At 37.2% G+C, this 22,504-nt stretch overlaps 2 protein-coding genes across 2 annotated transcripts in view; one reads left to right on the forward strand and one right to left on the reverse strand.

Moving 5' to 3' along the window:
- The window catches only part of LOC105380833, an 81,061-nt gene extending 64,321 nt beyond the window's left edge, over positions 1 to 16,740 (reverse strand). The window contains exon 1 of the mRNA XM_048630194.1: positions 16,591 to 16,740. Coding sequence (XP_048486151.1) covers positions 16,591 to 16,667 — 77 coding nt within the window. The 5' untranslated portion in view covers positions 16,668 to 16,740. The remainder of the gene's footprint in view (positions 1 to 16,590) is intronic.
- A 2,650-nt stretch (positions 16,741 to 19,390) lies between these two features.
- On the forward strand, positions 19,391 to 22,300 carry LOC105380809 (28S ribosomal protein S5, mitochondrial). The gene is made up of 7 exons (XM_011550416.3): positions 19,391 to 19,642; positions 19,717 to 19,936; positions 20,153 to 20,286; positions 20,519 to 20,613; positions 20,914 to 21,049; positions 21,390 to 21,589; positions 21,887 to 22,300. Exons 1-7 carry the CDS (start codon positions 19,486 to 19,488, stop codon positions 22,238 to 22,240), a joined length of 1,296 nt encoding a protein of 431 aa, XP_011548718.1. The 5' UTR covers positions 19,391 to 19,485; the 3' UTR covers positions 22,241 to 22,300.
- Positions 22,301 to 22,504: the final 204 nt, after the last annotated feature.

Genomic DNA, 22,504 nt, shown 5'->3' on the forward strand with positions numbered 1-22,504 from the left:
TGTCATGTATTCCATTTCTGTGTGATTCTCTGATAGAAGAACTATATCGTCTGCAAAACGGAGGTGGCTGAGACGTCTTTTTCCAATTTTTATGCCCACGTCTTCATCCTTCCATCTTAGATTCTCGAAAATAATTTTTTCCAGCACTGTTATGAAAAGTTTCGGGGAGATGGGATCTCCTTGTTTCACTCCTCTTTGTATAGGGATTTCAGGGCCCGTAGTTTCCGTCTTAACTCTACTCACGCTGGTGCAGTATGAATCTTTTATGATGTTTATGTAAGTATGTTCTATTTCGCATTTTTCAAGAGCGGTCCATATTGAGCTATGTGAGATAGTATCAAAAGCCTTGGTGTAGTCGACAAAAGTTAGATATAATGGTCGGTTGAACTCTTTGTATTTCTCGATTACCTGTTCAACTACGTGTATGTGGTCTATTGTCGAGAAACCGCTTCTAAAGCCAGCTTGTTCTATCGGTTGGTATGCGTCTATCGAGCTATTTATCCGTTGTTGCAGGCATGACGAGAAGAGCTTATACAGACTACATAACAAGCTGATGGGACGATAGTTTGACACGTCGTCTGGATTACCTTTTTTGTAAAGCAGTATTATATGAGACTCAGTCCATTGCTTCGGTAATCAGTCTTACAACACAAAAATGAAAACCTATCTCAAAAGTAAAAGTTCCTAATAAAACTGAGAACTCCTAGACCAAAATAAGTGCAAAAATTTTCGCTCGCTCGTAACGTGAAATCTGAGAAAACCAATAAACAAACTTTAATCCTTATTACATTAATTGCATAAATTTTTGAATCTCATCATTATTTAACAAACATTGGTAACAAATTAATCGATTATTGGCCCTAATGATAATGAATAATGAGCCGATCCATCACGCTGTCGGGAGCAGGGCTGGGTGACTGGCGAACCAACTTGCTATCAAGTTTGTCCCATTTAACTAATCTATCTTTCTATAATTATCTACAGTCCAAAATAGATGGTGAGATCAAACCCTACGTCTCAATAGACGACCCAAAATTCAATAATATTTTGGCCTACCCTTCTGGAAATGAAAATGGCTTCTACCAAATCCGACATGATTGATTCGTCACTGAAATAATACGGGATACCTGCATTCGAATTTATTGGTCACATAATTAATACATCCAACTAAAATAAGGGTGGTGTTTATCTTAACATATTTTAATGTAAAGACATCTACGTAATATGCAACTTGGTTATGATGTATTGCTTATCGGTGTTTATGTTCTCAGTTATTTATTGTATAGGTTCGTAGTATTTTTTTATCTATTGTACATGGATAGTTTTTATACATAACATATCGGTCGAATGGTGTAGTGGTTAGTGACCCTGACTGCTATGCCGAAGGTACCGGGTTCGATTCCTGGCTGGGGCAGATATTTGTTTAAAGACAGATATTTGCACTCGGGTCTTGGGTGTTGATATTTATATTTAATATCTATCTAATATTATAGTATTTGTGTAGATATATCAGCTGTCCGATACCCATATTACAGGCTCTGCCTAGCTTGGGGTCGGATGGCCGTGTGTGAGATGTCCCCACATATTATTATTATTATGTAACTAGAGTACCACTAACGCCACGTCCATAGGCAGTGCATGCTACGCCACGCCGTAGCATATTTTCTACTACGTCGTAGCGGCGTAGCATTCCGTAGCAGATCGTAGCGTATAAGTGGCAGGAAATAAATCAAACAATCTGTTCCTGCCAAGAACTGAATTCGGGCTCTTTGACGTATCACTTCAGACCACATCTTCAACAATCAATCGTAAATTTTCCCCATGAAAAGATCAAAAGAACATCTGAAAAACTTCTCAAGCTCAACTGACCTCGAAACCACAAGTGCATCTATAAAAAACCCCGCAGTCATACACTTAAAACTGCTGCAGAAAATAAATAGCGGATTTATCGTTACCACTTGTCTGGGTGGTTGTCAGAGCTTGTATAAATAGGTCCTCCGGTGGACCGCAGCGCACAGTCGATAGCATTTGTTCTAACTAGGGGCGACAGTTGGAGGCCCGCCAGGGGGCGCCGCCAGCTACTGAGTGCGAGAATTATGCGACGAATAAAAATATAAAACAAATCGTGCTGCAAGGGTGGGCTGATCGTGCTAGATGATATTTGGTTTTCAAAATTTAATTTCGGATTGATGACGTATAGTTTATACAAGATAATACAATGCATACATACCTATATATATCACAAAAACATTGGGTTTACTTTTTTAATTTCATAATTGCACCTCCCGTAACTGAACTGACGAAGCCAAAATGTGAAAACACAGGCTGGTGGACACGTACCTAATAGCAAAATATTGTGTCCTCCATTTTACTGAAAAAATAAACTTATCTATTCAATCCCATAAACTCCACAAAATACTCTTCGATCGAACATCAAACCAAAACTTCAACAAAGTAGGTGAGCAAGTAAACATCCAAAAATATAGAAAAATACCCGCAGCGAAGTTACGAGCAAGTTATGAGTCCAAAAATTATATTTTACAGAGGGATTTCCGGGTTATCGCCACAGTTTTATGAGGCCAAGGCCCGGAGCCTTCAGTTTACGATGGAGCCGCTTGGAGCGTCTCCAGAGCCGGGGCCTAGCGGGAACTATCGCTCATAACGCCGTCAATAAATACCAACACAACCTACCCCAACGTGAAAAGCTCTGACATGAAAGGAGATTTGTAGGTACCGGTTTTGATGCACAAAGCCGATCCTAAATAAAGAAGGCGGGAGAGGCCTGTGTCCAGCAGTGGATGATTATTGGCTTATGATGAAATAAAGAAGGCTAGGGAGAAGAAGAATATGGAACGGTGAAGGCGCTGGTGTTGACTGATTTATCCACGCACAATCTAAACCAATGGATTGATCGAGTTAAAATGCAAAATATATTACAACTTAAGTTCGATTATTAACGATTTAAATTCGATTCAAAGCAATTGCGAAAGTACAATGTACCTACTATATTTCACCTGTATACTAAGTACATATAGAAAATTCATTTAGAAATGTTTGGTTTCCATCCATGACATGCCTACATAGGACGGTATCAGACCATTGTTATGCACAATAAAGAGAATCCACTGTGCTCTAAATATTCCATTATTATGAGTAAAATATGACGTGGAGGGTTACTCTATACTGACGAAAAACAAACGAGAGAGAGCGGTCGTTTCATACAACGTTTAATAAAACGAGATAAAGTGCTCGAAAACTTAGTTTTTCGTCACATACAGTGACCCCCTGGTTCCGCCTACACCTGCCAACAAACAACACAACAGCATTGTCTAGATTATGGATTAATAATTACCTGGAAATATAATCTTGTTAGGTACGTATTATATTTAAATAGGTATTTGACATCCGCCAAAATTTCACAAAATAGTAATATGTTCCTGGCTTAATTAGGCAGAGTTTCGATCACTAAACATCTTATTAAGACCAACCAACTAGGATAATATTATTATAATATGAGTACGTTTCAACAAACTCCAAGCTATTCAATACACTGTCTGGGTTTATTCACATTTCATCGATTTTGGAGTTTATTTAGGAAACGTTGAATAAAATACGTCAAAAGTGTAATATTTTACGTGCACATTCGGTCAAATGCACCGTTCTAGTATGGCATGACCACGCTGGATTTAGATTTCATTCGAAATCCTGACGAGAATAGTAAACAGATCCATAGCCATGGAATAGTCACACAAACTTTCTCATTAGTTTTAGGGAACTACGCCAAAACAAACAAAACCCTACAAGGGTTTAGTAGCCCAAGGGCCTAAGCCCTTAAATAGCCGCCGCGGTTTATCGTCCAACATCACAATAAAAAGTTGCCTTTTCACGAAACTGGGTTGTATGTCCAAAGGGGAAAGTGAAAAAGTGTTTATTTTAAATTATGCCAGTAACAAAGCTATTTAGCGTAACTGAGAGTGACGAGGGGGCGTGAGTGCACGGGTTGACTAAGGCTGCGTTTCCAGAAGGAAAACTTCATTTACGTGCTAGGCGTTTGTACAGTTCGGTTCAAACAACTTGCTAGTTCTGAAGGTGGCAGCGAATGCACTTTTGTACCTTGTCAAACTAACAAACCGCCTATTCAGTCTTTCAAAGATGGACAGTTGGTTAGTTTGACAAAGCACAAAAGTGTAATCGCAGCCGACTTCAAGAATTATCAAGTTGTTAGGACCGAGCTGTAACGCTGCAAATTGCTCAGAATGAACTTTAAACCAGCGAATTGTGTTTGTGAACCCTTAAAGTTGCTCAGTCGATTCAGGTTTCAGGTACTTAAGTACAAATCCGACGAAAGTTAACTGCTAAAATTCTGTACTTGTTAAAAAAAAGGTTTATCATGTCTCGACCTTTTCTCCATCCCACATTCATGTATATCCTATAATATCGTGGCACAGAAATACAATAGGCTATAGCGGCAGCCGGGGTAAAAAATAAATACTGCAGTTTGCAGAAAAACGTAAAAAGTCGGCTGAGATCATTATACATGCAATGAGATGGCAGACAAAGGAGGATACCCGAGGTTTTCACATGGCACGAATGAATATGTTACTCAACTACATTGTTCCAAGAATCATTATAGAAAATGTGCGCCCATTTTGCTGAGAGCTCCCTGACTGACAATACGTGGTTGAGTATGAGCGTGCAACATTCAGCGACGGTGCAATAACTATAGTAAAACCAGAATATCTGTTTTGGTTTCAAGTTATAAAACCAACTGAACAAAAAATATTTATCAAGCTTTGTATGCAACTAGTAGAACATAACAAGCAATAAGTCCTTGGTTATGTTCAGTTTTGTAGACCAAATATAAAAAAAAACAAATATATTTATAGGTTCTCTTTTAGTTTGGGTTGTTAATTAGTTTTAAAGTTTAGTATTTTAATTTTGTTTGTTTAAAAAAAATTAGGTAAATATGTACTTATTTGTAATATCTACAGCTATCCGATAGACATATATTTACAGACTTACCACAAAGATATATCCTCAAATATTATAATTATACTTAATCTGGGGGCACGGCAGTGCCCCCCACCAAGTAAATATAGGTTGCAAAATAAATCCGCAAAGGATGGATTTACCTACCAACGGACAAAGCACCAGTGCTACCACTTATAGTCAAATTTTCTAAATGTAGGTACAATGAACTTTGTTTATTGGAAACTAAGGTTGAAATTTAATTAGGGAAATTTGATGCAGTACGAAGTATCAAAGTTACGTTTATTCATTACGTACATTACGTAGCCAAAAATAAAGATTCTTGATTCTTACATCAAGTTTGCGATTTATGTAGGTAGGTAGGTAGGTACCTACCAAATTAAGTTAACGCACCTACGTACCTAGAAGGTACCGAAAAGAAAAAAAAGTAGAACTGTCTACAAAACACAAAAAATGAGATCCCATCAAAAACAAAGATTATTATTACCCCGTCAACTTGCTCACTGAATGTATGTCTAGGTTTAGCTTCTGCTACGAAAATGCTTAAACGTAGTCTAGCGAGAATTTAAATTCTTTACTGTCTTTTTGCAGCAATAAAGTATTGAATGGACTGTTTAATTACTGTTTCTTTATTACGTCTTTTTCTATATACAGGGTGTTAGGGACAGTGCACCTGACACCGTAGATTGGATCCTTTGTGCATGTCCTTATTACATACGGTATGCTATTATTTTGTAGCTCCCTTATATGTAAAGTATGGGGATTTATTTTGAAAAAAATATACTCCTCATCTATTCATTCTCCTCCTAACTCATCTATTTCGCCCCTGAGAGCTCAAGACTTCTTTTTATCCCGGACTTCTTATGTGAGTGTCTAAAGCCGATGCGAATGGTGCAAGAAAAACCTGATGGATAAATAGATAAATAAACCCCTTATATCTGACTAAACGTCCACAAACCCCAACAATTGAACATAAACCTTTTAAAAACACTAGTCTGTATTTTCGTCAAATAAGTAAGGATAAAGTTTTATAAAGCAAATGCTATTTGTTTAATAAAACCTTCCGCGTCGTATGACCGAAGAGCTGGAGGGTTACTCTGGACTGAAAATTTAATATACATCTGCTGTCTGGCCATGTGGCCATCGGTATGTTTTTTGTGTACGGTCAAGTGCAGAGAAACCGGACCCCCCTCTTATAGTAACAATGCTTCTGAGTAAAAACAATAAGCAGCTTGAGTTTGAGCATCACACGACTTCCAATTCGTGGGATGCAGTCCGACCGGCCCAACGAACGCCCAACGATGGATATTTATCATACATAATACAGGGAAGATTGCAGCAACGAAGGTCAACGAAACCCGTTCGTTGGCGTTCGTTTGGCCGGTCTGTACGCAGCTTTACATAAACTTTTTTATGAACAAAAATACTATTCGACATCAATCATTCATACGATCGTGTTCTATTAGGACGATGCCTTGAACGAGTTTGAGTCGTGTTATTCGTAAGCTAGAGTGAGTCCCCGTTTATTTTTTGTTTTACCTCCGTAGATTATCCTGTCTCGCGCACGATGCGCCGTTACACTTCACAAAGTGACCCGGAAAATAAAATAAACACGGCCCTACAGTTGTGGACAAACGTATGTGGCCGAAAGGAGCGACAGAGTAGGGTAAAGCTAACAGTGCCACCGGTATTTTGCTCTTACTTGTGTCGTGTTTGAGAGCCCATTGTAACAGATAATGCGAGCTGGAAGGTCCTTGTTCGTAACGATACTAGATTTGAGTGGTGAGTAGATTTGAGGATAGAAATAAATACTTAAAGGCTGTAAATAAATAATCTGTGTTTTGTATTGTAGCACAAACTTAGTAAAAGTTTTTAAAGCTTAAAAGATTTAAAAGTTTAAAGCTTTTAGCATTAAGTCCACTTATGTTATATTTGTTCTATAAAGTATTAAATAAATAAATAAATAAAAGTTGTTAAGGGTTAAACGAAAAAAGAGATACAGGTAGATATCTAGAAAAATATGTAAGTATCTCCTTCTAAAGATAGAATGTTTTTAACAACGGATCTACAATCTACAACACTCTACAGGGATTCAAAGTTCCTTCAGTTCAAATTAAGAGCTTCAAAGCGTACCCATCTTTTGAATCTGCATTGCATGGCTATAAAATATGTCGGTACAGGGGCAGGCCTCAGGTACAACCACAAATTAAACCCGCCCCAGTAGATTCCAAGGAATGTGGCGGGAGGGATCAGAGGCCTTACTCTAGCTTGAGAAAAAACGAACGAACCAGTGCTGTGGGGTTGCCACCCCCGGACATAACAATCTTAAACAGCGTCGCTCGTTTGTCAAATCTGACGTAACTTGTATGGATCTGACAGATATTAGACAGAAGAGCGACGCTGTTTATGGATCGTTAACTGCTAATGCGTCGGTGGTGCAACGAACGGTAGCCGTAATGCAATCGGTATGTTACACGACGATATACAGTCGAAACTTCATTTTATGTAAGCTAGTGTGACCTCACAGAAGTGATCTATCGTTTCTCTAACGAATCTTGGACGCAATTTATGGTACGATAAAGCAAATTCTTACCCAACCGCATCGAAAAGTCATGAAATATTTTGGTTATTGAAATGACGCTGCAAACTTTTTCTCGCGTTAAATTGTTGATTGCTAAAAAAAACTTTGAATAACTATTTTTTATTCCTGAAAATCAATATCATAGTTTTGCGTGGATCAATATTGCCTCCTTCAATATAATACAGTTATGTTTTTGTATAGCTTTTAAAATCACCCTGAAACGAATAATCTAGTGTTTGTTATGTTAAACTCATGAAAGAACAAAAGTCCATCGTTAAAAGGCTTTCTACTTAAAAGCCAACCCTCACGCAGGTTATCCGAAAAGTTAAAGTATTTTAATTAAAGGTAACATTTTATTTCGCCGCTCTCACGGTGTAAAAACTTCACGTATAACCTTCCACGGGAGGGTGTCTCGACCTTTTTCGTGGTAAAAGTTAAAAATGAGGTTTAAAAGAAATACTTACTAACGTGATGCGTAGAAAAAACAGCGTTTAAATTAAGCTTTTAAAATAGACAGACACCTATTTAACAAAATGCACAGTAACTTTTTGATGGAGGACTGGACAGAATGGTCCAAGAAACAATAACGACATGACATAATATGTCATTAGAAAGGTATTTTAGGGCCACTTGCACCAACATATTAAATCTAGATTTAGTGTTAAATCTCCATTTAGTGTCAAATTTTGTACGGACTGACGTTTCTTAAATCGAGAATTTGACACTAAAACTAGATTTAATATGTTTCTGCAAGTGGTCCTTAATATACTATAATAGTCACTGTGGGAGCTCATGAATATCAAATCCCTGTGCGAAAAAAGTTATGGCGATATACACACATATGGCACATGGACCGAAAAACTTTTTGGAAAACGGCCTTCAACAGCAGAGTAACCTATGCTTCGTAGTCACAGTAAATTATTCATAATTATTAAAAATTTGCTTAATTTTGTCTTTGGAAAATTAGTGAAATTCGCAAAAAAATGAATCAAAGTTCTCGTTAAGAGCCGCGATTCCAGGCCAAGTGGCTTAACTTTAACGCGGCGGGTTAATGCACGAGGAAAAGTGGGTTACGAATGTCGGGAAATCTCATCCTTAATTAAAATTCCTAAGAAGCCTGCTTATTCCCTTTGATAGCGAAGGAGATGGGACTTCGTTTAAGTCGTACGTTACGGTGTTTTATGGATGCTCTAGACCTACGCAATTATTATAATTGCTTATAAGATTTTATTTAACGTAATTAAACACATACCCTCTTATTTAAAAAAAAGTTACTGGACACTTTAGCTATTGAACTGTTCTGTCACTCTCTGACAGAGAACAATTTATCATTTGATAGAGAGGGACAAAACAGTTCAATAGCTAAAGCGTCCACTAACTTTTTTATGAATAAGGGGGATAACCTATACTTTAGTCTAATATATTCTAAACCTTTTCACTCGGAGATGTATATTTTGATGAAACTTTTATTATACCTACCTAGCGATTTTAATGAATAAAAAGGAAAAATATATTATTTTTCGATGTTTTCTACTTAGATGCTATAGGTTTCAGGAGACTTCCATGGATATTTTCACTGTCTATCTTATCTTCTAAAAGTTGTTGACATTTCACTCGCTCTTTCGTGCCCTAACAGAAGAACTAATTTTCAGCCCTTTATTTTGATACCTACATATTATTATAATGTACGCTGGCTGACGTTAACTAACTTGAAAATTGAAAGTAAAAGAAGCAATGTATTCCCCAAACAAACTTGAGCACCTAGAAGTGTATGCAGGCGCTCCTCGCCAAGTTAGGCTTACAATTTACATTTCAAACTGAATTTTAGTTTCATTCGTTCGTTAATTAGCTCCTTCTCGCATTTCATCAAAGGAAATTATTTCATTGAAAAATACACGATGCGAGCCGGAGCCTTTCAATGATTTGAATAAAGTCAAGTAAGTTTTTTTATGTGTAAGCTTACTATGTAATTAAATAAAGCAAAAAAGGTAGGTTCGGACCTCCTCGTTAGAATAGTTAGTGGTATACTACTCGTATGTTCCTTGGTTTCAAACCTAGCGACTTAGGGTGCTTACATAGAGAATCGGGTTCCCTGTCTCTACCTGTACCGGTAACCTGATTATGCGAAAGCGCTCACTGAAAGATTTCAAAATCCGCTTTCGCATAATCAGGTTACCGATTCAGGTAGATACAGGTAACCCGATTATCTATGTAAGCACCCTTAGTTCCTAATTATTTACTTATAAAATATTGTTATCAAGATTCCATTTACAAAATAAATTAAACATTTCGAATTCAGAGCAAATTTTAAACATGGAACTCTGACATCTGATATAGCCCGGAAACAAGGGCCGCTGGCCGCGCGCGAAACTAAAAAAAGTGTAACCGCTAATTAAAACTTTTTGGTCCGGAACTTGGCGCACCCCATTCAGCCACGAGCCACGAGCCTGAATATGGGCCCGGCGTTTGCAAATTCCCAATACTTTGGCACCTCATTGTTATATAAGGTTTTATGAGTTAGTTTCTAAACTATTAACTAGCGCGGAAGGAAAACGTCGAGTGCGCAAATAAGTTTCTAGCCTTATTTAAAAAGACAGAATTCTTTTTTATTTTAGCTAAAGTAGGTATTTGTTTTTAGCATACACATTACACGCAACTCTACAGGGTGTTGCAAAAAGGGTATACTAAGCCGAAACCTACATGTGCAGCATGTTATATCTAAGCCCGAAACTGAAATACTCGTAAGAATACCAATACCTTACCTTAGTATACCAATTTTGCAACACCCTGTATACTGAAACATATTTATTTATGTTATCAAGTTAGTGTTACCTTACCGAAACTTTCATGTTTATTGTTTTTAATTGGGTAATTAATCTATTGTTTAATTCAGATTTAATGGCGGCTAAATTTTATTGAAAAAACGTATGCAGCATTTAAAATATGGGCTAACTATTTTTATCATATACAGATTTTGCTTATCTTAGCGGTCGAATGTCTTTTTGTATAGGTACTTACAAAGATTTGAAAAAAAAAAAAAAACAAAAAAAACACGCACTCACGCCTTGTACTAATGTACTCCCTTGCGGGGTAGGCAGAGGTGCATTGCTGCACCCACTTTTCGCCAGAGTTATGTTAGTCCCAATGTAATAGGGGGCGGGCCTATTGCCATTTTACGGGCACATCCAAGACCCGAGAACAAATATATTATATATATTATATATAAAGATTTGAAAGCTATACATTTTCAGCATGAATTCTGTATTACGAAAGAAGCTGAGTTCTTAGTTTATAATTGTAACCTTTACATAAATAGCTATTCCAAGGCCTGTCCTTATTGCTCCAGCAGTACCAGAACTGAGCAAATGATATAAAAACTTGTCGAACCAAATTTATTTGGCAGCGAACTGTAGTCGAGTCCAGCATTCGTTGATTTATTCTGCCAACACTTTCACTGCCAGATTTATTGTGCAAAACCTAGCGTAGGAACAGGGGCGTGAATTAAATCAGAAAGTTCGTACCAGAGCCTCGAGGGTTACTCTATAATCTGTCTTCTAACATAAAAATAAGGCCTATTGTTACTAACAACAACTATGGGTTATTTTTGTAATTATGAAAAATTACCTGAAATAAATGAATTTATTTATTATTATTATTAATACAAGAAGAACGAGTCGTGGCTTGCAGAGCAGCGCGAATAGAGTGACCCCCCTCAGTCGGTTGTTGTTTTCCCAGCTTTCTTGTAGTTTCAGTCGGATTTAACACAAACACAAATACGCGGTTCATTCAGACTCAAATAAAAAGTTCAGGTTTGCGTTCCTTGATTTTATAGGTATTACTTAGGTACCTACAGCTTTATATCGTAAAGAGGTTTTGTAGTTTTGTGTGAGCTAGTACTCTTTAATGTGGCAAAGTCATAATCAAAATTACCGAATGTTGTGGATGTTTTATTAATTTAGGTTTTATTTTTTCTGGTAGGAAGGTAGGTACTAAAAAATAAGACTTTTATTTGCTATGTGTCCTGCAGGGAACGTACATTACAAACTTACATAGTTATAATAAGTAGGTATAATAATATGGTTATAATAAGAGAACAAAAATTGGTAGGTACATAACAAAAAAAACCTACTTAGTTTAGCGCTTTTTGCTACCAAACAAAATCTGATATTTTTCCAACAAATCTTGTTATGGTTGGGCAAAACTGGCGGAATTTCACTCAATAAATAAAAATATTCCTGTCTTGAACACTGGTCGGCACTCAAACTTATTGCATTGGTTAAATCACTTTCTGAATACAGTCGGTGGAAAGGGGAAAGCACTTTCACCTACAATATTAGGTAATGATGGTTGACTTTCAAAGAAAACTGAAGGAATGAAAAGTAAAAGAAGCACTGACATGACGTCACTGGCCCCCTGCTAATTTACTACTTTTTTATTTTTCATTTAAACCAGGGGCACCCAGGTTTAAGGGCCCGTACAGGGTGACGTGCCGCGCCAAATTTGGGTTTTCAATGCTCTTCACACAGCACACGCAGTGACACGCACACATGTAAGTTTGCACAGTGGTTCGATAAACTTTTACTCGCCAACTTTATTGAAAATTATGTTCAAGTACATTTTGGGTGATTTTAGGGTACTTAAGTATAATTTTTACTTACACTGGTAGGCACCAGGAAAGAGTAGAAATTAATAGGAGTGCCACTTTACTCCATACTCGGAACCCGATTAGCTTTTTCAAACAAATGTGGTATTTACTTGTAGAAAGGTAACTACAAGTATTAAAGTGTAGATAATAAGTTTCGGACATCCTCCAGCCAACTGAACCCCGACGACGAAGCAAAGTAAATTCATAGTGTCGCAAAAGGGCTATAACTAAGCCGAAAGGGAATGAGTCAAGGGGTCATTCTGAACAACTTTTGTTCTACGAGTTTTGCAAATTCGCGAAAAAAAAATATTCGTTTTCCATGGTAAAAAGTCACGTGTCCAACAAAGTTTCTATGAAAAAGGTTTTTTTTGTTAATTTCCAAAACTCGTAGAACAAAAGTTCAGAATGACCCCCTGTCTTACTCCTTTTTACCCGACTGCCGAAGGAGGAAGGTAATGTTTTTTGATTGTATGTATGTATATTTGTCTGTTTCTTTGTTCCCTCCTGTAGCCTAAACGGCTTGATAAATTTTGATGCATGAAGTATTGTTAGACGCGTATTGATTGCACGATGGTTATAGTTTATGTGACGTTACATTAAAATGTACATAGCACCCTCTAGAGGACATAAGTGATGATCGAAAAAATAATAATTCAACATTGCCGTGTAAGGTACCGAATGAAAGGGCTTGATTTTCACATTACAAAAATATGCATATTGAAGGTACCTATTTAAATAACAACAAAATTATTGAAATAAAAAATGATCATGAACTACTGACGTAAAATTTCATAGAATAAAAACAACTAAAAAGTTACAAATAAAAATATATAATTATAAACTTGTTTAGTATATACCGCTTTTTCAATACCTGTAAGTACATTTTTTGGTAGCAGCATAATATTTTTTCTTATTTTTAGGGTTTCGTACCTCAAAAGGAAAAAAGCAACCGTTATAGGATCTCTTTGTTGTCCGTCTGTCACCGCCCTTTTTCTCAGAAACGGGTAAAGATATCAAGTTGTCATTTCGCATAGATGGGGAGTACCCCAAAAAAAATATTGTGGTACTCCCTGTCCCATACAAGTAAATTGGGGCTGATATTTTTTCCGGTTATTTTGATGGTGTAGGTAGGGTATCGTTGATTAGGTCTTTTAATATAATAGGTATAAAAAAGGTTAAAATAGAATTATTTAGCTTTTACCCTTAAATTTGGGGATTACACCATAGACAAAACCTAATTTTAAAAAATGATTTCAATAGATGGCGTGATTTTATGTTGGGTAACTCAGAATAAAAAGTGATGATATCTCAGAATAATAATGGTTAATGGTGCTATTCCGCTGAGCACCGAAACTGGTGGGACACTAGTGATAAGTGGTCATGGAAATGCAGCAGGGTAGACATTGCTCCTAGAACAAGGTATGAGTTTGTGATGTGTGTGCGTGAAAAGCGAGTATGGAAACTTTGAATATTTTCTTGATTTTGGTGCTCAGCTCGCCGATCAATCAAGTGCTGTGGCCTTACTGTCCACAGCTCATGCTGAGCTGGTGCCGTTTCAACACTCCGGACAGCAAACCGTTGTGTTATTGTTTTGTATTTTGTCTGTATTTTTGTTTTTGTCTCATGTTCTATTTTTTTTGTCCTTGTTGTTTTGTATAAGTATGTATTTCTTTTTCTTGAAATCCATATTTTTCTTTTTTTTGTTGTTGCTGTCTATGTGTCGAATAAATGTATCTTTATCTTTATCTTCAAATCACGCAATCTATCGTTGGTTTTTTTTAGTGGCTACTGTCTATAGAAGAAATTCCGTCATTTACAATTTTACGTTACGAATTTATTTTTATTTATATTATTTTTATTTTTACATTTTCGTGGAGAACCAACAGCATTTTGTTAATCAATAATTATTACTTATGAACACATAACAACTTGGTGCCATTAACAGAATGAACTTAGTAAACCCAGTAAACCTAACTCATCCAGAGGAAAAATAAAATATCTTTCTCTCTCTCTGAAGAATATAATTAATAGCCCAAAGTCAATGCTTTTAGCTATTAACATCTTTGAAATAAAATTGAGCCACCACCGTGTTACTGCCCTCATCAGATCCTCACGAGACCATACCTCCACCAGCACCATGAGACTGTATTTTTGATCCTTAACCTAATGTTCCTGCGTATTGTCATCACTTAGATCCATTCGCTATATTCCTGCTCCTCGTCAGTCCTTTACGAGACTGTAATGTCACGAGAATATTACCCACTATCTAATTTAATGTATTGAATATAATAAAAGAATTATGCTTCCTCAATTTCAAATCAAATTATGTTGGTGTCATAAAAGTTGAAAAAGTGCAATGACAACCAATGTGCAGTGATTTTGTGTTTGTACACGATAAGATCGCGAGCTGTCAGTGCTGCCTAAACCGACGTGACCCTTCTTTGGAGGCCAGCGGCCGACTGAGTCAAACGTCACTTGTGTTTATGATTTTATAACACAGAAAGCCGCCATAGATATTTGTATGAAGATTTGAGGGAAAAAAATTGCTCAAGTTTGCGATTAATTTACACAAAATAAGTGTGTGTTTATTAAAAAACAAGGTATTTAGCGCCTAGTCCAAGCATTTAACTTTATAATATGATAAAAATCATATGAAAATTCATAATAATTACGAAACAGTTGTTACAATACGGGAGTGTGATTTTCTGGTTTTTCGTGATATTCTGAATTTTATTTACAGTTATCCATACGCATTTACTTAAATTCGAATCATTCAGCACCTAGCTAGACTCTTCGGCTACCTGTGTGATTTTTTTCAAGGTTGTAGAGCATCGTTTACTACATAATTCTATGACAATGCCAACCCTCGATTACCCCTTGCAGACCCTTAAATGAAAAATAAAAAAGTGTCTGCCATTCTCAAAAATAAGAACTAACTAAATATAATTTTGATTTTCATACCAAGAAAAGTACCCTCATAAATAAGGTAGGTTCGGTACCGTACCTTTTATCAACCAAACTACCTACTCATTCATCAAAAGTTCTTTTCGTAGTTGTCCTTTGCGAACTCTCGTGTTGCGAAGTTCATGCACTTTCATTTCCTTAGATTTTCTACCCCCGTATGAATTTAAGGCTTTTATCCCGTAATTGAAATTAACGACATCCAAGCGCTCGCTCTCAAAACTTGGGACGTAACGACGGCAATTTCATAAAACAACGCTTTCCGGAACAACACATTTTTATTTAAACTTATAAATTTTAACGTCGGTTTAATCTTCCGCGAAGAAGATAAAACAGAATCACAAGCTCTCATTCATTAATATTTTATTTTGAACAACAGCCGGGGCCTTATTCTGTGGAGAGATTCGACAGCGGCGTTCCGTCGGGCGTTTTAAATATTAAACGCAGATGAGATCCAGATTCGTGGGATTGGAATAGCCCGCCAGAGACGCTGAAGGACTGCCTACTCACTATTCTAAATTACTAAAACGTGCTTAGAGTGTCGAGTGTCCTGGCCGGGGCACGGCGGCCCTGCCCGGGGCACGTCAGGCCCACGGAATTACACTTAAGGTTTAAAGTTATCTGGCTAAGTGACGACGAAATATCCGTGGCCGCGGCTGATAATGGGAAAAATATTTCAGCATTTCGCAGGCACCGCCGCGCGCCGCGCCTGGGTTAAATTAGATGATATCTTTCAGAAGGAATTCTGATAAGGCTGTTTATTAAATATAATGTTTATGTGAAGTGTATATTTTATAGGCGGTCGGTTTGTTCTAACGAGACCCCGTCCGTGATTCTCTTTTTAATAGAAGATTCATGAAAATCTGATTATTAGTTTTAGGTGAAGGAGTAACAAACATTTTCACTAACTTACACTTTTGTGGTACTAGAAGGATAGAATTTTATGTAAAATCTTTATTTAAATTAGCAGTTATTTATAGGTTACTTACTTGCTGAAATTTTCATACTACGACAACGTGGCGTGGTGGTGCTACGAAATTCGTAACCACTGTCTTAGCGTCGTCGTAGTGCTCGTAGCATTTTTATTTTATTTTATCATGCCCCGATGTTCAATGGTAACACGCAACGTAAGACCCTAAGACCTTTATCTCGTACGTATCTTATAATTTTTACTTTAAAAATGTACACTAGCCAGTCATTTCGCAAACCAAAATTACTTACAAATAAATGAACTTTTAAAGATATAAGTAATATGCAAAAAATGCCAAGTATTTCTTGGTGCTGTTTTCATTTCATCGAATAGAATCGCATAGATAGACGCGTCCAACTTTTACACTCTTACTTACATCTAAGTTATAAAATTATAAAATATGTAGGTAGTACCTATTAAAAATATTAAAGTAGGTATACTTACATTTTCTCCGAAGCCAGCAAGAACCCGCTAAAACAGTCGCCAACATCCAACCACTGACACAACACTCGTCTATTCATCCAGCAACTTGTCCGAACAACATCGCAAATGCGCGGTGAGGCCGCATCGCAGCGCACGACCGACCGCGACCACTACGCGACGGCTACTGAACAGAAAGTTCGGATTTCCCCCGGTTTTCCTATTCTATTCTACTGAGGGGAGTTAGCTGAAGCTTTTTAGCGGTAGGTAAAACTTTAACTGCTGTTTAAAATCAGTGTAATTACCTAACTATTGTGTAGGTAGTAGGTACATGTAGAAAAATATACTTATACTTACCAATAAAGCATGATTTATCTAAATTCTAATCGAACAAAGTAAAATTTTGACATAGGGACCTTCAGTTGTACCTACGAAATGGTCTTTTATTATCATCGTGGCGTGTTTTCGGTCGGCTAGAGCGTAAAATACTAATTTGGAAGTTTTTACACTGTCATGTAGACCTGCTAGGTGCTCTATTTTTTTTAAGTAACACAAAATTGTAGTGTAGGATTATAGAATTGAACATAATTATTATTTGTTACCTTTTAAAACCTTTCGTGAAGGGGTAGTTGAGAAAGAGAGAGAAATTGAAGATGTTTTGGTCGTGTGACTACATCCAGAAAACGAGCAGAAGAAAAAGCAAGCATCGCTTTGCAGTAGAAACCGCCAGGAGGCCATCGCAGGCGCGGTCGTCCAATGAAGACACGGCGGCCGCACAGTACAGTGCTCCAAAATTGATAATGCGCCACATAGAAATCTTTGACAGATTGGTTGTTTTCGATTATGTGGCACATGATATTGTTTCCTATTTCTTTCGAACAAGGTGCAAAATGCAAGTGTTTTTTTAAGGCTCTTACGATTTAATGATTCGGGTGTGAAGATCTGCATGTGCATTATTAATTTTGGACAAGTGTACCTATATGATGATGATGATGAAATCCTATTATCCCTCATCAGGCACATAGGGCTCCTGCGCGGCAGCTTCCAGGTCGTCCTAGCCGAGACCAGTTAATGCAGCCTCCTTTTCAACTGACCGCCTCCAGGTGGTACGGGGTCGGCCCGGCCTACTCTTCCCTTTCGCTTGCCATTTCAACCCTTGTTTGGACAGGTGATTTTCTGGTCTCCGCAGCACAGGCGCCATTTCCTACATACCTAGATGGTTAGCTGCGACATGAGGACCAGGATGGTACTGCCTTAAATTCCAGTTATGTGTATTCGGTGAAGTGTAAGGCCAACTAGCACCATAGCCTATCTTCCGCTTGAAAGCGTTTTTCGGAAATCAACCACGTTTCACGCTCTCTTCGTCCTAATTTTTTTTTAGAACCTGCGTATGTAAAAATATCTAAAAAGTATGTATTAACGGTAATTTTTGAAAGAGCACAGAACAGACGGACATCATATCCCTGTAGTCCCGTTGTCAACGGGACGACAACGGGACGTCATTATATTTTTGTTCCGTTATACCCTTAGCGGGCAATAGTGAACGGGGACAACAACGGGCCGTCAAAATTTTACGTGTCGTTGTCCCTTCCGAATTCTATTAGCACGAAAAGGACGACCGAATGGCGTAGTGGTTAGTGACCAGTGAGTACCCTGACTACTGAGCCGAAGGTCCCGGGTTCGATTCCCGGCTGGGGCAGATATTTGTTTAAAGACAGATATTTGTACTCGGGTCTTGGGTGTTGATATTTATATTTAGTATCTATCTATCTATATATTTGTGTAGATATATCAGCTGTCCGACACCCATAACACAGGTTCTGCCTAGCTTGGGGTCGGATGGCCGTGTGTGAGGTGTCCCCACATATTTATTTATTTTTTATTTATTTGTTTAAACACAGATAGTTGTTCTCGCGTCTTGGATGTGCCCGTAAAATGGCAATAGGCCCGCCCCCTATTACATTGGGACTAACATAACACTCTGGCAAAAAGTGGGTGCAGCAATGGACCTCTGCCTACCCCGCAAGGGAGTACATTAGTACAAGGCGTGAGTGTGTGTTTTTTTAATCTGTGCTGCTTTTGTTTTTCGGCAGTGTTTCGTCTTGCCGTTAGCGCATCCTTTAAAATTTACAAGTTCATCAAATTTGCCAAATTATGACCCAGGTTAGTTATGAATTGATCTAAGCTAAAAAAAGCGATTTAATGTGAATATATTATATAAAATTCGTGAAATAAAAAATATACTTGTGTTTTTTAAAGTTTATTTTGAGAACGGGGACAACGGGTCTGATTTTTTATTTTTTTATTAAGTGCCGTTGTCCCCGTTGAGGAGCTCACGTCCAACGGGGACAACGGGCCTTTATTTATTTTCTGAAAGTATCGTTGTCCCCGCGGGCACAAGAATTACGGGGACAGTGGGACCTGGGACTACAGGATCAGATCTATAGAGGATCTATCGGACGATTTTAGAACTTTTTTTTTAATGAACTGTCAAAATATCAGTAAAGAACAGGTAAAGAAAATAAGTTTTTTTGTTACTTTTTTAATTAATTTCCCGACAACATTTTTTATCATTCTATGCAAGTATAAAAATTTTGAAAAATTACAAAATGAACGGATTTGAAGTGCGTTTGAAAATTAATAAAATTATGCGTATTATTCTATAAGGCAAGAATAAAATATTTCAATCCCTATTGGGCAAATATAAAAAAAAAATTAAGAAGTACAAAATGACTACTAGTTCTTTTTAAAACTAGTTACCTATCAGTAATATTTTAAAAAATACGTAAAATGGAATGAACCGTAGCTATTTTAAAATGTTGAAAAGTTGTGTTTGAAACGCACTTATAAATAAACGTCAAAAATCGGGCCCTCAAGAGGCCCGTATTTTTATTGTAAATTTCGAGTAAAGCTATAACAATGTGTTCTAGAATATTAACCTTAGGAAATGTGTTACATAAACCTCTTAGTTTAGTGTTTAGGCAGAAGCCTGCACTTCAAAACAATATAAATTCTAACCTCCAAAAGGCATATTTTAACACTACTCCAGTGGCCTGCATATCGTTTTTCAACAAATGTAAGTACTTACTAGCCGTGTGAATCAAATTTTTATGCATATTCGATTCAAACCAATGGTAAATTCCTTTTCAGTGCCTGCTGAAAAGTTATGGAAGTCAGTGACATCAGTCAGTAACCCTGGTGCAAAGAAGGGTAGAGGTAGAGGAGCCGGTCGCATCAGAATCAGAGATTTAAACAGAGGCCAAGTTATTGGTATTGGTAAAGTGAACATGCTGTGGCCCGGTCTATCAGCACCGGTGATCAGGGGACGAGAGTTATTGAAACAACAAAGATTACCGGATGACCCAGAAAGGTACATGTAATATATGTTTAACTAATAATTACATTAGCCATTTGCCACTTGCCATAAGTAAGTGAGCTTCTTTCAATTATGAAGAATAATGTAACTGTATCATGTTACAATTTTGCTAAATTTCTGTAGCAATTACTTAATTTTTATAGCCATTCTACAGGTTAAGTAATAGGGTATCACTTGTAATACTCTATTTAATTTTATTTTTTTGTTTAGAATGGAAAAGTTGATCAAAATCAGAGATTCCATGACACACTTTCGCCGCTTCAAGTTAAGTCCAATTGAAAGAGGATGGTCAGGTTTCCGAATGCCTGGACGTAAAATTGGACCCCCAGACCCAATAGGAGAGGGTAAGTAAAGAGATCAATCTACAGCTTGAAATCGGAATTCCAGTGATTAATCATGAAATTACTTCACTCATGTTTCCTATGATAATAAATGACAATATTTTTTGGATGTGAGATAGTTTTAATATACTTACCTAATACAATATGCTCTATAAATGGTTTGGAGGTGTACTTATCATGAATCATAAGCAATATTATCATTTATTAATTTAACATTAACACCTCATTATTTCAGATGAGTACCACGGATTTGATACAATTGTCCTTCAACTAAGATCCCTTCTCATAATGAAAGGCAGTTTGGGACGTACAAGGAATGTCCAAGCTATGGTAAATAGACTACAATTAAATAAGGATGGAATGGGTTGAGCAAAGATATACTGAATAAGATGGAGACATTGGAAAATCATCAATCCATCCGCCCTAGTGCGGGTTGGTGGACCCCAACACAAGCAAACCACCATTGTAGATGGACAATTTAATCTATTGAGGAGGCCGTTTTCATGCAGCCCAATATCACTACTACTGCCGAAATATCTATACTCTTAAAATACCTATTTTTAAAACATAGACAAGTCTCAACACTCTCAACTTGATTGCCTTACCTCTAATACCCACTTTATTTTTCAGGTTGTGACAGGAAACGGCCAAGGCTTGGCAGGTTTTGGGTTTGGGAGGTCCAAGGAAGCTCCAGCTGCACTGAGGAAGGCCAAGAACCGAGCTGGACAGAAGCTCATGCATTTCGAAATCTACAACGGTCACACCAGTAAGTAAAAAATTATCATTTCCATTTTTTTTTAATTCCGCCTGAGATTTTGATAGCTTTTAACGGGTTAAATAGAATAGAAATAAATTTTAACGGGTTACTTACCTGTGGGATTACCATATAATGATTAAAGATATTTTTTACGTAATTTAGGAGCGTCACAAACAATTAAATTCTCTATAGTAAAAACATATCTATGATTGTTTCTGCAAATCTCATATTTCACTGGCCAAATGGCTTCACATTGTTATTATCACATTATTATAATTTAATTTTGTGCCTTCAGTCCCTGGTCCTATAGCCGCATAAAACACAGACCAAAACTATTTATTTCTTCCAGTATTCCACGATTTCTACACTCAGTTCGGCAAGACGAAGATCTACGTGCAGCAGAAGAACAAAGGCTACGGGCTGCAGTGCCACCGCGCCATCAAGGCCATCTGCGAGGCCATCGGCATCAAGGACCTGAGGGCCAAGGTCGAGGGGTCTGACAACCTGCAGCACATTGTCAAGGCATTCTTCATTGGGCTGCTGCAACAGGTACAAATTTTATTCTTTACATTTTTGCATGGGGACCATCAAGTTTTGTCCATCTCATAGTGACTGACTCGACAGAGGTAGTATGTTTGAGTAAGGTGGAATTTATCAGTTAGGTATGTGAAAAACAATGCAAGAAATTAAAAACATTAATAAATGCACCCGAACTGTTAGCGCATTCTCTATAGTTTACACATACTGTCTTCCATTTATGAAAAGTAAGCTTAACATAGACTTTTATAAACCAAGTATGCTCCTTGCTACGGATCCAGGCATTTCTAACATCCATTATCTTTGCAGAGGAACCACCAGCAACTGGCTGAAGAGAAGAAACTGCACTTAGTTGAGTTCAAGGCAGAAAACGAAAACTTCCCAAAAGTAATCGCCAGCCCTTCAACCGTTAGGACCAAGGAGGAGATAGGCAAAGACGAAACCCTGGACTTCACACAGTATGTGATGAACGACAGGCTGATTTTGAAAAAGAAGAAATACCCGAGATTCTACGAAAAGATGCCACACTACAAGATCTTCCTGAGGAAGTATGAAAAGTACAGAAACCACGCGAAGATCAGGCAAGATTTGAAGGTGGAGTATGGAGAGGTCAAGAGTTTCTTGACTGATAAGTATCCGGAGGAGAAAGTGCAAGAGGCGTAGTTTTTTTAGTGTGTAATTAGTTTAGTGTTAGATAAATTGTATAATAAATTATAAGAATATTTAAACTATTTTTATTTTTTCACCTAGAGCGTAACATGATTTAGAATAAACTGCCTATATAATTGCATTATTTATTAAAAATATGTAAAATGAAACAGTATCTGAATTTGTAAAAGTCTTTATTTTGTATGATAGGATGATACATTGTGTATAATCTTTACTAGAAACATTAGGTACATTATAATTCTAGGAAGATTTGAATTA

Source organism: Plutella xylostella, chromosome 25 (assembly GCF_932276165.1).
Source record: "Plutella xylostella chromosome 25, ilPluXylo3.1, whole genome shotgun sequence".
Taxonomy (NCBI): Eukaryota; Metazoa; Arthropoda; class Insecta; order Lepidoptera; family Plutellidae; genus Plutella; species Plutella xylostella.

Excerpts from the sequence above, each read along its gene's own strand:
- LOC105380809 (XM_011550416.3), top strand. The coding sequence starts at position 19,486 with ATGTGTTCTAGAATATTAACCTTAGGAAATGTGTTACATAAACCTCTT. Across the intron at positions 19,937-20,152 it reads TTACCGGATGACCCAGAAAG|AATGGAAAAGTTGATCAAAA; the intron begins GTACATGTAATA and ends TTTTTTGTTTAG. Across the intron at positions 21,050-21,389 it reads AATCTACAACGGTCACACCA|TATTCCACGATTTCTACACT; the intron begins GTAAGTAAAAAA and ends TATTTCTTCCAG.